Source organism: Lemur catta, chromosome 2, assembly GCF_020740605.2.
Source record: "Lemur catta isolate mLemCat1 chromosome 2, mLemCat1.pri, whole genome shotgun sequence".
Classification (NCBI taxonomy): Eukaryota; Metazoa; Chordata; class Mammalia; order Primates; family Lemuridae; genus Lemur; species Lemur catta.
In genome coordinates this window covers 41,371,022-41,386,237 of record NC_059129.1, presented here as the reverse complement: position 1 = coordinate 41,386,237, position 15,216 = coordinate 41,371,022, and the positions used below count along the sequence as shown (strand labels likewise).

Genomic DNA, 15,216 nt, shown 5'->3' with positions numbered 1-15,216 from the left:
ATATGTGTGTGTTTTCATGTGAGCTAAGGCAGGCACGGTTGTGTCTGTGTGTGCTAGTGTGTTCATTTCTCTTAGTCTTCTTGACTATTTCTGTAATGACTTCCTTCTTGGGATGTTTTCTATGCATACCTACAAGTGCATGAATGTGTTTGACTGTGGTTCCTCGACCTAGCTGGGTCGGTATTGTAGCAGGGTTTCCAGATCTCCTTAAGTAAGCCCCCCAGGCTCCCCAGTGATGGGGCCTGTTGGGGTGGCTGAACCATCTCCTAAACTGTCGTGGGCCCCTCTCCAGCTGCCACATGCCCCAACATGTGCCTGTGGCCGCGGATCTCACCCACCCCCACTCAGGACACACAACGTGCACTTGGGCGTAGGGTTGCACGGGCCAAGTCTCCACCCCCTTCCTTTGTTTAAACGTCGGAATTTCCAGCAGGCTCCGGCCAACTGCTCCCCAGCTGTGGGAGGCGGAGTTAGAAGAGCCCGCCCAATTCTCTGGCGTACTTAACTAGCTCTGCCGGCGCCGCTCCACACTCCGCCATAGGCTCTGCTCAGCGCGCCATGTGTCACTCTCGCAGCTCCCTGCCCACCATGACCGTCCTGCGGGCCCCGACCCCGGTCCCCTCCACCAGCCCGGGACCCCGGCGGGGCTCCGGTCCTGAGATCTTCACCTTCGACCCTCTCCCGGAACCCGCAGCGGCCCCCGCCGCGCGCCCCTGCGCCTCTCGCGGGCACCGAAAACGCAGCCGTAGGGTCCTCTACCCTCGAGTGGTGAGTGTCGCCGAAGTGAGCAGCTGGGGCGGAGGGACAAGCAGTCCTGGCGCCGCGGGGAAACGACCGACTCCGGGGGCCTTGACCTGACCTGTCTCCTTTTTTGTCTCCCCTTAGGTTCGGCGACAGATGCCAGTCGAGGAATCGAACCCTGCCAAAAAGCTCCTCTTTCTGCTGCTCACCATCATCTTCTGCCAGATCCTGATGGCTGAAGAAGGTGTGCCGGCGCCCCTGGCCCCGGAGGACGCCCCCAGCGCCGCATCCCCGGCGCCCACCCCTGCGCCCCCGGTCCTTGAGCTCCTTAATCTGACCTCAGAGCCTTCTGACTACGCCCTGGACCTCAGCACTTTTCTCCAGCAACACCCGGCCGCCTTCTAACCTTGACTCCCCCGAAGAGAATCCGAAAAACCAAAGAAACACCAGGCGTACCTGGTGCGCGAGAGCGTATCCCAAACTGGGACTTCAGAGGCAACTCAGACTCGGGACACTACAGTGGAGACGCCAGCCGGTGCCTGGAGCGAGACCGCGGCGCACCGGGACCGGGGCACACACCCGCCGCGGCGAAGGCCGGGGGGGAAGGAGGGCGTCGTTAATTTATTTCTCATTGCTCCTAATTAATATTTATATGTATTTATGTATGTCCTCCCAAGTGATGGAGGGATGTACGTAATATTTATTTTAACTTATGCAAGGGTGCGAGATGTTCCCCCCTGCTGCAACTGCAAATCTCTTGGTATTTATTGAGCTTTAAGGGATTGCTGGAGGCGGAGCGCCTGGAATTGAGGCTGAGTGGGAGGAGAAATAGGGAGGACCCGGGTAGGGGAGGACGCCTGGTGGTGGGTCGTAGGTTTGGGGGGTGACACTCTCCGTCCTCCAGCATCTCAGCTCCGCGGGGCTACTGCGTGAGCTTCTGCGCAACGCTGGGAGTAAGGCCCTGGCCTTCGACCTCCTCAGAGTCGCCCCTAAGGGGCGGCTGCGGGGTTGGGGGTGGGTGGGCTGTCACGGGGCGGCTGTATGGGTCCCCTAGTATGTTCTGTGAACACAAATAAACTTGATTTACTGTCAGCAGTCATTTGAGTGTATCTTTGCCAGCGGCGAAGGGCCAAGTCCCCAGCCCGCGCTCCTCCGGGCAGCGGGGCCCCTTTACCAGAGTCACGGGACCCAGCATCCGCTTGCCGCATGCAGGCATTGCCCGGTCTGCGGTTTTCCGGGTTAGTTACGCCGCGGCGAACCCGAAATGTGGCAATCTCCCTCAGCCCGGGTGCCAGGCCCACGGAGGTCACGTCCCGCGTCCGGGGGCGGAGCGCAGAGCGGCCTGCGCGACACTCCCGACTCAGGAAGGGCGGCGGTGGGGGCGGCAGGGGGACGGGCTCCTCCCCGGCTCGCCGGGCCCCCGGAGCTGCCGGGGAGCCGGCGGGCTGCGGACCCGAGCGGGGCCTGCCGGGAAGGGGGCGGGCCGAGCCGCGGCCGAGCGGAGGTTGGTCGGCCGCCGGGGGGGGGGGGCGTGTCCGCCGCGGCGACAGGGTGCGGCCGGGTGGGGGGCGCGGGCGCCCGCCCAGCTTCCAGGAAGGCTGGTCCGCGAGCCGCCCCTGCTCGGCCCCAGGTCCCTGCGCACCCCCGCCCTTCCCGAGTCCCCGGCCCCGCCGCCGCCCGCGTCCGGGAAGGTGAGTGGGGGAAGGGAGATGGAGCCCGCGGCTGCGGAGGAACCGGAGGGTGGGGGCAGAGGTGCGGCCTCCGGCGCCTGGAGCTTTATCGAATACACGGGAAACCGTCTGCACGGAGGCGGAGACGCGGCGAGGGGAGGGCATTGGCCGTAAGCAGGCGGGGCAGGGGGTCGCTGGGGATCTTCGGGATTTCACAGGGAAAAGCTTTAGCGGACCCATGGGTGCGGAAGGGACCGGGCCGCGGCAGATGCACACCCGGCCAGCCTAACGGGAAAGGGAACGTATCCGCTCCTGTGGCTGCAGTAGCGCCCCTTCCCCATCCGCAAGCGCTTTCTCTCCTCCTCCTCCAGCTCCAGCGTGAACCATGTTTTTCACCTGTGGCCCGAATGAGGCCATGGTGGTCTCCGGTAAGTATTGTTCTCTTCCCAGCCAGTGACCCCCAAACCCCTGTGAGTCTGGCCTCTGCCCCTTCTTCCTCTCCCTGCCAGCTCCCCAGCGCCAAGCTGCTGCCCCTGGTGGCCGCAAGCCGCCCACCTGGGATTCCCAGCCACTACCCTGCCAAGGCCCAGACTGCTTCCCCTCCCGCTCCCAGCTTCTCTGCTGTGGATTGTCGCCACCCCCCAGTTCCTCAGCCTTCCACGTGCCGGTTCTACCAGGGCTGCTCACTGCCCTTCACCTTGCAGGTTTCTGCCGCAGCCCCCCGGTCATGGTGGCTGGAGGGCGTGTCTTCGTCCTGCCCTGCATTCAGCAAATCCAGAGGTAGGTAGGAAGAGCACCAGAGAGGGGGAGCCTCAGTTTTCTCTTTTTCTTACTATCTGTCCCTTCTTTTTCCCTTAGGATCTCTCTCAACACACTGACCCTCAATGTCAAGAGTGAAAAGGTTTACACTCGCCATGGGGTCCCCATCTCGGTCACTGGCATTGCCCAGGTGAGGCTCTCAGAGCCTTTCCCCCAAAGTCCACCGCCCATCACCTTCTCTGCCAGACATTAAGACATCTTCTGACCGTGGCCTTCTCAGTCCCTGCCTGCAGAGAATGTCTCCGCTAGTCTCACCTTCTCCAGGCACCCCCCAGTCACTCGATTCCTCCTTTCTCTCCTGCGCCTTCTCTGGTTTCGTGAGACCTCCACCACACCTCCCGACCCCTACTCTGGCTGCAGGTAAAAATCCAAGGCCAGAACAAGGAGATGTTGGCGGCCGCCTGCCAGATGTTCCTGGGGAAGACGGAGGCTGAGATTGCCCATATTGCCCTGGAGACACTGGAGGGCCACCAGAGGGCTATCATGGCCCACATGACTGTGGAGGTGGGCCTGGGGTCACAGAAAAATCTGGAAGGGATGCCAGGATGAGGGGAACCTAAGGACCAAGCTAGTCTGTGAGAGAGTGGATCTGAAAGCTGAAGTTCCTTGTTCGCACCCTCCTGTTATCCTAGGAGATCTATAAGGACAGGCAGAAATTCTCAGAACAAGTTTTCAAAGTGGCCTCCTCAGACCTGGTCAACATGGGCATCAGCGTGGTTAGCTACACCCTGAAGGACATTCACGATGACCAGGTAAAACTAGGCAGTTGATCCCTCCTGCTTCCTGCTTCCTTCCTCCCGTATCTTACACTCTCCTGAGGACTCTGATTTCTGCACTTCTCCCACAGGACTATTTGCACTCTTTGGGGAAGGCTCGAACAGCTCAAGTCCAAAAAGATGCTCGGATTGGGGAAGCAGAGGCCAAGCGAGATGCTGGGATCAGGGTGAGAGAGACGGGGTGGCTTGGTGGGAATGGGGAGAGGAGGGCACCATTGAGTAGGGGCTGTCTGGGCGGGGGAAATAGAGCAAGCTCTCACTGTTTCCTTCCTCTCCCCGCTTTGACTCTTCCTACCTGATCTCTGCTTGGGCAGGAGGCTAAAGCCAAGCAGGAAAAGGTGTCCGCTCAGTACCTGAGTGAGATCGAGATGGCCAAGGCACAGAGGGATTACGAGCTGAAGAAGGCTGCATATGACATCGAGGTCAACACCCGCCGAGCACAGGCTGACTTGGCCTATCAGCTTCAGGTCAGAGCCACCACACTGGGCAGATGGCCAGGTTGTTCTTTGCCCTCTTCCCATTCCTCTCAGCTCTCCATCTCAGGCCACCACTATTTCTCACATTCTAACTTTGATCTTATTCTGGCTTTCCATTTCTGCCCCAATGAGGAGAGATTTAAAAGACTCAAATGTTTCAGCCACAGTGGCTCATACCTGTAATCCCAGCACTGTGGGAGGCCAAGGCAGGAGGACTGCTTGAGGCCAAGAGTTCAATACCAGCCTGGGCAACATAGTGAGAACCTGTCTTTACAAAAAATAAAAACATTAGCCAGGCATGGTGGCGCATGCCTGTAGTCCTAGCTACTCAGGAGGCTGAAATGGGAGGATCTCTCGAGCCTTGTAATTTGAGGTTACAGTGAACTATGATCATGCCACTGCACTCCAGGCTGGGCAACAGAATGAGACCCTGTCTCTAGGGGAAAAAAAACATTTCAGCTGAAAAGCAAAGAAAATTCCAAGAAAGGATATGATTGATAGGGCTGGTCATATTTTGGGAGCAAGTTGTACCCTGTGCAAGGTACTTGGCTGAGAGGGTGGACCGGAGCTAAGATCTGGCCCATCCCCCACTCGCCAAGTGGTGCATTCTGGTCTGGGTCTGCATGTGAGCAGAAGAAGGGGTACCTTTTTCTAATTTGCAAAAGGGCACCCCCAGTGGCTAGCAGCAGCCCTGGTGATCCAAGAAGGGTGTGAGGAAGGCAAACATGGACTTGGGCACTGAGTCCTGCAGTGAGGCGTGTGCAGCCCGTGCTACTGCGGGGAGGCACGGCTGATCCTCATTATTCATGGATTCTATATTTGAGAATTGGCCTATTTACTAAAATTTATTGGCAACCCCAAAATCAGCACTCACAGCACTTTTGTGATCACTTGTGGACACGCACAGTGTGAAAAGTTTGAGTTGCCTGAAGTGTAGTTCCCAGGTGAGGTCAAACAAGGAGATGCTTTGCCTTCTAGTTCCAGCCCTCGTGCTGGGAACAGTGACATTTCACAGCACATTTACTGCCACTTTTTTTTTTTTTTTTTTTTTTGCATTTTAGTGCCTTTTTTGGTGATTACACTGCTTAAAATGGCTCCTAAGCATAGCACTGAAGTATTGTCTGGTGTCCCTTGGCACAAAAGGGCTGTGATGTGCCTCGTGGACAAAGATATGTGTGTTAGTTAAGTTCCATTCAGGCTTGAGTTTTTAGCGCTGTTAACTGTGAGTTCAGTGTTAATGAATCAACAGTGTATGTTGTCTGAGATATCTTTAAATGGAAACACATATAAAACAAGGTTATATATTGATTGGTTGTTGAAAATGTTGTGACCAAGGGCTCACAGGAACCTAACCCTGTATCCTTTCGGAACAAAGTAAGTATTAGCTAATTCAGTGTTCATGGATACTTTATAAAACAGAACTGCCATGAATAACGAGAATCAGCTGTACTTTGAGACCTTTACCCAAATGATAGGAATATTATGAATTTTGTTTTTGTCAAGAGTTGGTACAGGCTGAAAGCACAGTGGTGGTGCAAGACATCTTTAGTTATGAGGTTAAATTCCAGGGTGGCTTGACAGGTTGAGTGTGGCGTAGAACTTTGCTGCTCAAAAGTGTGGTCCACCTGGCAGCAGCAGGAGCTGCTGCTGAGAAGCTTGCTAGAAATACAAAATTGTAGGCTCTGGCCCAGACCAACTGAATCAGAACCTACCTTTTAACAAAATCCCTGGGTGAAGTCCTAGGTGATTTGTGTGCACATTGGAGTTTGGATTCAAAAAGCATTGCCATAGTGGAAACCACTAGCTTGCAGTGAAGCTATGGATAAGGTCTTAACCTTGTAAACATGGCCTTCCTTCCTTGTTTACAAATCAGGATTGTTTACAAATCAGGGATTGGGCTAGTTAGGCTCTGTTCAACTTTTTTTTTTTTTTTGAGACGGGGTCTTGCTCTATTGCCCAGTATAGAGTGCAGTGGTATCATCATAGCTCACTGCGGCCTCAAACTCCTGGGCTCAAGCGATCCTCCCACCTCAGGTTCCCAAAGGGCTAGGATTACAGGCGTGAGCCACCGTCCCCAGCCTCTGTTCATGCAACCTTTATCAGTTTCTTGGTTTGTGCCAGGCACTGTGCTAGTGCTCGGAAAATAAGTGTTCATTCAGTGAAGATCTATTAAGTGCTTACTGTATGCCAAACATCGTTTTGGGGGTGAGAATATAAGTGTGAATGCCACAGAAAAGATTCCTGCCCTCATGGAGCTTACATTATAACACAGGAAACAGCTAATAAGCAAGTAAATGACCTTCCCAGGCAATAATTATCTTATTTAAGTGCTATAAACGAAATAAACAGGGAGATAGGAAAATTAGCGGAAGGGTGTTGCTATGTTAGGTTGGGGGTGGTCAGAGAAAGCTTCTATGAGGAAGTGATGTTTCAAATCAAGCCTGAAGATGAGAAGGAGCCAGCAATGTAAAGTGGTGTGGGTCAAGAGCATTATAAGCCAGTGCCGTTTAAATAGTCATATGTAGCTAGTGGCTGTGAGGGGAGACCAGCAAGTGCAAAGGCCCTGAGGTAGAAAGAGCTTGGCCTGTCTCAGGAACAGAAAGGAGGTTTCTGATCTGGGGTGGCCTGTGTGCTGTAAGTGAGGAGGGGAGGCATGCAGGGCCAGATCATGAAGGGTTTGGGTGACCACAGTGGAGACTTAGAAGATAAATCAAAGCACAATGGAAAGCTATTGGGCCAGGTGCATTGGCTTCTAGTCCCAGCTACTCAGGAGGCTGAGGCAGGAGGATCGCTTGAGCCCAGAAGTTCAAGGTTGCAGAGAGCTATGATGATGCCACTGCACTCCAGCCTGGGTAACAGTGAGACCCTGTTTCTAATTTTTAAAGAAGAAGAAAAAAAGCTATTGGAGAACTTTAAGCAGGGAGGTCCCTTAGTCTAATTTACAATTTTATGAGGACCAGTCCAGTTGCATTGTGGAGAATGGAGTGTCAGAAGAGAGGTAGTAAGAGATAAGTTAGACTCTGTTTCAAAGATGATGGATCAAATAAATGTACCTAATTGTACTCTCTCTTAAAACTTCTCTGAAACCACTCAGTGATTTTTTTTTTAAAGAGCTAAAGATGAAGAATATGGGAACAGAAACCACAGCATCATTTTGGAAGCCAGAAATCAGTGGTAATTGACCAAGCAGGTCTGGGGCAGCTGAGCTTGAAGCCTGCAAGGGAGGAAACCATGGAATGATCTGAGGCTCTGGAGCTGTGGTAGACTTGTAAAATAAGGGGAACTGGTGAAAAGTGCTTTCTCAGTTACAGCTCTGCTCTGGCTCCCTGCCTCTGGGTAATGGCTCCTCCCGAGCTCCAGCAGACGTCTGAAGGGAGTAAATCAGAGGATGTGACGGGGCTGGCCTGGCACAGGCGAGGGCCAGGGTAGTTTGCCAGTAACAGGGTCATGAGGTGACCATAAGTCTCTTGAATGCCAAGTGCTGACAGCCAACCCCAACCCCCTCAATCCCACTCAGCTCCCAGAACCTCCATCTTCCAAAAAAGATCAGAAGACTGCTCTAGGGAACATGACCAATCCAAAAGGAAAGACTTAAAGATCCTGAATCAGAGGTTCCTCCATATACAGCCTGTCCAAATCACCCTAGAGTGAAGCTCAAAGTCAATGAGCGTCACCCACATACTCAGGGCTTTCCTTCAGTGTTTTAGACTTCCTTCACTAGGAGCAGACAACAGAGGATTACCTGATAAATGAGGGAATTCTCCAACATGGAAGACCAAGACCAAAATGACGACAGAGCAAAGCAATTTGAAGGATACATAGTGTAGGGAGAAGAAAACTTAAAAAAAAAAATTAATATTTTCAGACAAGAGAAGAGTTCACATTCAGGAAGTCAGAACATAGAACAAAAAACCAAAAAAAGGGCCGCGCGCGCGGTGGCTCACGCCTGTAATCCTAGCACTCTGGGAGGCCGAGGCGGGTGGATCGCTAGAGGTCAGGAGTTTGAGACCAGCCTGAGCGAGACCCCATCTCTACTAAAAATAGAAAGAAATTATCTGGACAACTAAAAATATATATAGAAAAAATTAGCCGGGCATGGTGGCGCATGCCTGTAGTCCCAGCTACTCGGGAGGCTGAGGCAGTAGGATCGCTTAAGCCCAGGAGTTTGAGGTTGCTGTGAGCTAGGCTGACGCCAGGGCACTCACTGTAGCCCGGGCAACAAAGTGAGACTCTGTCTCAAAAAAAAAAAAAAAAAAACCAAAAAAAGGCATTAACAAGATGATGTTTGCTTTGGCAGCACATATACTAAAACTGAAACAATACAGAGATTAGCATGGCCCCTGCACAGGGGTGACATCCAAATTCATGAAGTGTTCCATATTTAAAAAAAAAAAATTATGCAGAATCATAGTGTGTAGAAATGTTAAAAAAAAAAAGAAAAAAAAATTAGTAAGATGACAAAAATGAATGAAAAATCACATTGGGAGAGAAATTCTAATAAACCTCCCAGAAAACAGAACAACAACAACAATAAAACAGATGGGAAAATTAGAAAAGCTAAAAAGATCAGTGGCCAGTCCAGGAGATCCAACAGAACCAAGAAAATGGGAGGAAGTCACCAATGAAATATTTCAGAAATATTTATCTGCTCTGAAGGACATGAGTTGTAGATTGAAATGGTTCACCAAGTGCCCAACACAATGAATGAAAAATGTAGACATTAAAACACATTAATGTGAAATTTCAGAACACTGAGTACAAAAAAAAATCTAAAATGTTCCAGAGAGAAAGAACAGATCTCAAAGGGTCAGGCATCAAAATGACTTCAAATTTCTTAAGAGTCTAGAAGACCATGGCACAATACCTTCAAAATTCTGATGGAAAATTCTAACATAGCAGTGTGTACTCAACATAATTGTCATTTAAATAGAAGGATAGAATAAAAATCTCAGAGAAAGCAAAGAGAAATTGTTTCATACTCTTTCTGAGGAAGCTACTGGAGGTTGAGTTTTACCAAAGAAAGAGAAAGAGAGCCAGAGACAGGAAGAAAGAAAGAAACGGTTGGTTAGAGGACACAGGAGAGAGGTGATTCTGCACACTGGTGTGGAGGGCAGCTAGTCCAGCCAGTTTGGAACAGGTTTGAAAATTTAGGGTCAAAGACAGTACAGAGTGCCGTATCCAGAGCCATGCGTGTGTCTGGAGTGAACGGATGGTCCCAGTAGAGGGCAGGGGACCATCACTTGTATTGATGAGACCTGCAGGGTTGATGGCGTGTGGCTGGGCCTGAGTAATGGAACAGTGAGGAAGTGTACTCCTTGCCTGGTACCTCTCCTCACCAACATCTTGATCCCTGTACGCTACAAGGAATACGAAAATGAAGTTTGCTTAAATAAGAGGAACTCTTTATATACACATGTTCTTGTAGATGTTTAGAGTATCCCTGGAAGGACACATGAGAAGCCGGTCACAGTGGTTGCTTGTGGGAAAGGGACACACATGGTTGGGGGAAAGAGGAAGAAGCCTTCCTCCCACTGTTTTACTTTTTTCTTTTGAATCTGTACCATATGCAAGAGATAAAAATGAAAAAGATAACCCCACCCACCAAAAAAAAAGTAAGCTATTGCAGTAGTCACAGCTAGAACCGACTGTGGCTTTCACTAAGGTTATGGCAGCGGTGATGCAGGGTGGATGGATTTGAGCGACACGGTGGAGGTAGAAGATGACCACGGCCACCGTGTGCTCAGGGCCTTGAAGGTGTTCGTATTCTGAGGGAGACACAGGTGGGAAAATAGATTAGGTCGGCGCTCATGAGAGGGACATTTCACCTGGCCTGAGGGAGAGCAGAGACCAGGTCCCAGCCTATCCAGCTTTGACACCGAGGCTTCCTTGGCGACGTCCCTAACGCTGACATTGGCTCTGAGGGGGAGTATCAGGCCACCCCCAAGGCCGTGCTTTGGTTCTGTACGGGAAATGGACTCCACTAGCCTGGCTCAGCAGACCAGGAACCCTGTCTTATTTTTATATCCCGCCGGAGCCCCCACTTCTCTGTCGTTCCTGGGCAATTGCTCCTCTGACGCCGAGTGCCCCTTTACCCAGGTGGCCAAGACTAAGCAGCAGATCGAGGAGCAGCGGGTGCAGGTGCAGGTGGTGGAGCGAGCCCAGCAGGTGGCAGTGCAGGAGCAGGAGATCGCCCGCCGAGAGAAGGAGCTGGAGGCCCGGGTGCGCAAGCCTGCGGAGGCCGAGCGCTACAAGCTGGAGCGCCTAGCCGAGGCCGAGAAGTAAATGCCCCCTCCCTTGCCCCGTCCTGGCTCCTCTGCCACCAGGGCGGCCCCAGGTGGAGAGCTGAGGCCCTCACCGCCTGGACTCCCATGGGACTCAGGTTGTAGGAGCCTTGGTCTCCCCAGGCTGGGCCTTTTTCCTAGGCTCCTTCCTCCACTTCCTTGTGTCCCCAGGTCCCAGCTGATTATGCAGGCGGAGGCAGAAGCTGAGTCTGTGCGGGTGAGTTAGGAGGTAGCTCCTGCCGGTGTGTGGAGAGAGTGGGGGTTGCTGCTTGAGCCAGGGGTTCTTGTTCGTATTCCCATCAATCCCACCACAAGTTTCCTGTAACCCTCTTCAGATGCGTGGGGAAGCGGAGGCCTTTGCCATAGGGGCCCGGGCTCGGGCCGAGGCTGAGCAGATGGCCAAGAAGGCAGAAGCGTTCCAGCTGTACCAGGAGGCGGCTCAGCTGGACATGCTGCTGGAGAAGTTGCCCCAGGTCTGGAGGTTGTGTGGGCACCAGCAGAGGCCCAGAACCAGAGGCTGCAGGGTGGAGTCAAATGAGATGAGGGGACCATAAGTTACAACAGATGGGAATTATTAGCCAGTGACCTAAGGGAGAGACGGTGATCAGTAGGACAAGGATCTTAGAACCCAAGTACGTTGTTTTGTGAGGGGTGTAGGGTCATGGGCACTGAGTGGGCGTCTCTCACCTGCCAGGTGGCCGAGGAGATCAGTGGTCCCTTGACCTCAGCCAATAAGATCACACTGGTGTCCAGCGGAAGTGGGGCCGTGGGGGCAGCCAAAGTGACTGGGGAAGTACTGGACATCCTAAGCCGCTTGCCAGAGAGCGTGGAGAGACTCACAGGCGTCAGCATCTCCCAGGTGAGGATCTCTGGGGAGCAGAATTGCTGGGTTGCTGTGTTTGTGGTGCAGTGGGCCTAGCACTTGACTAGCACCCAGGCCTGGGGGTTGCTGACGTTTATTAATCACTTTCTAGGTGCCAGGCACAGTGCTAAGCTTCTGCATAAGTGAGTTGTTTTAAATCAGACTACACTTAGGGTATGCAGTATTTTACAAAGTAAGGAAGCTGAACTTCCAACTCATTCAGCTGGTGAATCTGGACTTCAAACCCAGGCTAACTGTCTCTGGAGCCTGTGCTTGTGATCCTGTACAGGGGACTAGTGGCAGCCTGGTGACAATTCCAAGGCCTAGCACTGCTTTTTTTGTGGCTCTGGTAGAGGCCAGAGAACAGGCTCTGGAATCACTGGTTTGTTGTGAATCCTGGCTCCAATGCCTGTTAGCTGTGACCTTGGACAAGTTATCAACCCTTCTATACCTGTTTCCTCACCTTAAAATTGGGTTAATACTCTGGGAGGCCGAGGCGGGCGGATAGTTTGAGCTCAGAGTTTGAGACCAGCCTGAACAAGAGTGAGACCTCGTCTCTACTAAAAAATAGAAATTAGCCAGACAACTAAAAATATATAGAAAAAATTAGCCAGACATGGTGGCGCATGCCTGTAGTACCAGCTACTCGGGAGGCTGAGGCAAAAGGATTGCTTGAGCCCAGGAGTTTGAGGTTGCTGTGAGCTAGGCTGATGCCACTGCACTCTAGCCAAGGTGACAGAGCGGGACTCTGCCTCAAAAAAAAAAAAAAAAATTGGGTTAATAATAGAAACTACCCTGTTGAATTGTTAAGAGGATTGAGTAAATATTTGCAGAGTATTTAGAACAGCACCTTAAACATAGTAAGTATTATGTGTGTGTTAAATACATATATAAATATAAGCACTGGATCAGGCTGGGTGAGGTGGCTCTCACCTATAATCCCAGCACTTTGGGAGGCCAAGGCGGGAGGATCACTTGGAGCCAGGAGTTCAAGACCAGCCTGGGTAACATAGTGAAACCCTATCTCTAAAAAAAATGAGCCAGCCGTGGTGGTATGTACCGGTAGTCTCAGCTACGCAGAGGCTGAGGTAGGAGGATCACTTGAGCGTGGGAGTTTGAGGATGCAGTGAGCTATGATTGTGCCATTGCACTCCAGCCTGGGTAACAGAGCAAGACCCTGTCTCTTGGGAAAAAAAAAAAAAAAAAAAAGCAGTGGATCATACCAATAACCTTTAAGTTGGGGTCCTGGGAGCATCCTTGAGGCCTGCAATGGGAGATTCAGAGCTAAGGAGAAACTGCAAGCAAGGTTCTGGCCCCCTGTACCCTCTCAGTGATTTACTCTTCATGGATCCTGATATGTTTGCCTGGGGAAATGGGTTGAGGCAGGCACCAGAAAGAAGACCCCTGGACATGCATGTCCTCCCTACAGCCCATTTGTCCAAATGGGAGGCCTGGGCGGGCTAAGGGTACCTGGTTCCCAAGTGTCACCCACTGTTGTCTCTTTGCCAGGTGAACCACAAGCCTTTGCGAACAGCCTGAGCCCAGAGCCCTTGCCGATGCCCAGGCCCATGGCTTCGGTGCCTGAATGGTCCCCCTGTTGCATGCACCCCACCTGGCCTCTCTGAACATGTCCTTTGGCAGTGGGGTTCCACTGCTCATCTCTCCTTGCCAAATATCCTGTGCCTTGCCTTGGAGGGGTTGCACCCTACCATGACCCCACACTACCATGACTGTCAGTGCCAGGGGTCCCTTGTCAGCCTTCGGATGACCCGCTCCACCCCATACCAACTTACTTCTTAATTAAATTACTGTCTGAGCCTATTGTCTAGACTTTAACTTATTTTGACCAAGACTGAGGGATGGTCTGGCGGTTCTCAACTTTACCTGCCAAATAAATGACTGTAAGTACTAATACTTATGAACAATTACTTAATAAAACAACCAATTCAAAGTGAATGCTGAAGTCTAGCTTGCTCCCTTGCCTACAGTAGGCTTTCTAGAATAGGGGAAAAGCAAGCTATACACTGTTGAGAATTGTAGAGGACTGGGTGCAATGGTTCACGCCTGTAATCCTAGCACTCTGGGAGGCTAAGGCAGGAGAATCGCTTGAGCGCAGGAGTTCAAGACCAGCCTGAGCAAGAGCAAGACCCATGTCTACAAAAAAATGGAAAAATTAGCCAGACATGGTGGTGTGTGCATGTTGTCCCAGCTACTCGGGAGGCTGAGGCAGGAGGATCACTTGAGCCCAGAAGTTTGAGGTTGCCGTGAGCTATGATGACACCATTGCTCTCTGGCCTGGGTGACAGAGCAAAACTATATCAAAATGAAAAAACTGTAGAGGTATTTTTTCCCCAAAAGTTAGTTATAGTCAGAAAAGTATGCTACAAAAGAATACTGAGAATGACATTAGTCCCTAGAATTACTGAAAATACAGCTAAAGGAAATACTAAGTTATTGTGTTTCCAAGGCAGCTTTGCTTTAACTTATTTTGTGCCCTTAGAGAAGCATGAGGTATTAGGTAGAACATAGATTATTTTGGAAGGAGACATGAGGTGGCATTCTCCACTAGTCATCTTTGTCTTAGTTTGACTAAGAAAACTCACAGGTAACAGCCACAGGTGTGCCCATAACCCAAGGGAGTCCTGGATGGGCTCTACATTGGAAACGGTGCAGTAGTTTTCAGCTGTGCACATTCATGTGAATATCCTGGAGCACTGTTAAAACACTGCTGGGGCCCAACCCATTTCTGGTTCAGTACATCTGGGTGGGACTGAAAACTTGCATTTCTACAAGTTCCCAGGGGATGCTGATGCTAGTCGGGGAACCAGTTATGCCTTGTCACTCATTTCCACTTCCACTTCCCACCCCTAGATCCTGTATCTGGACCTATGCCTCTGCCAGTTATTAAGACTGACTGGTACTGGTGGTGGTTTCAGTACAAGATTCAAGATGAGGGTCAATGAAGTGATGTCTCTCAGTATATGTGGGGGATGGGTTCCAGGAGTCAGCAGATGTTCAAGTCCTTTATATAAATTGGCATAGTTACTTGCATATAACCTGAACATCACCTCTAGATTACTTATAATACCCAATATAATGTAGTTATTCTGTATTGTTTAAGAAATAACAAAAAAGTCTGTACTTGTTCAGTACAATTTTCCCCCCAAATATCCAGGGAGTTGGTGGACTCCCTGGATGCAGAACCAGTGGATACAGAGGGCCGACTTTATTGTGATATGCTCATCTATTTAGGGAGAGCACAGTATAACTGAACTTAAGTCCCAGGTCTCCATGGGCAATCCTTCCCTAAATAAGCACACATCTCGCAGCTTTTTTCAATTCCCATTTATTTTTGGCTCTTGGGGCATTGTCATCTTTTCAATATGAAAAAAAGCAGCAAGTTCAACACAAAATAGAAATCTGAAGTGTAGGATATGACAAAACCAAGGGTAGGGAAAAAAAAAGGCAACAGCAAAGAGATGAGATTTGCAAAAAAGAGGGTGTCCTGTCCCCTCTCTGGGGAATGACTCATTTAGGTGGCAGTATACACCTTTCCACACAAGTCAGGGATGTTACTACTTTTTTGTGGGT

General features: G+C 51.0%; 2 protein-coding genes and 1 pseudogene across 5 annotated transcripts; all 3 read left to right on the top strand.

Annotated features, from left to right (window-relative positions):
* Positions 1-480: 480 nt before the first annotated feature.
* IER3 (immediate early response 3) lies at positions 481-1,833 on the top strand. Its single transcript, XM_045541576.1, has 2 exons — positions 481-768; positions 886-1,833. Exons 1-2 carry the CDS (start codon positions 559-561, stop codon positions 1,144-1,146), a joined length of 471 nt encoding a protein of 156 aa, XP_045397532.1. The 5' UTR covers positions 481-558; the 3' UTR covers positions 1,147-1,833.
* Positions 1,834-2,246: 413 nt separating this feature from the next.
* FLOT1 (flotillin 1) lies at positions 2,247-13,446 on the top strand. 4 transcript variants are annotated; one of them, XM_045541573.1, is made up of 13 exons: positions 2,247-2,432; positions 2,783-2,839; positions 3,116-3,191; positions 3,270-3,360; positions 3,591-3,734; positions 3,863-3,982; positions 4,078-4,173; positions 4,321-4,473; positions 10,579-10,760; positions 10,935-10,980; positions 11,099-11,236; positions 11,458-11,622; positions 13,135-13,446. In XM_045541573.1, the coding sequence occupies exons 2-13, from the start codon at positions 2,797-2,799 to the stop codon at positions 13,162-13,164; spliced, it is 1,284 nt and encodes a 427-aa protein (XP_045397529.1). In that variant the 5' UTR covers positions 2,247-2,432; positions 2,783-2,796; the 3' UTR covers positions 13,165-13,446. The 4 variants fall into 4 exon arrangements, with proteins under 4 accessions (XP_045397529.1, XP_045397530.1, XP_045397528.1 ...); XM_045541574.1 differs by lacking the exon at positions 2,247-2,432 and adding an exon at positions 2,470-2,581; XM_045541572.1 differs by lacking the exon at positions 2,247-2,432 and having other exon boundaries at positions 2,614-2,839.
* Positions 8,768-8,867, top strand: LOC123633684 (annotated as a pseudogene).
* Positions 13,447-15,216: the final 1,770 nt, after the last annotated feature.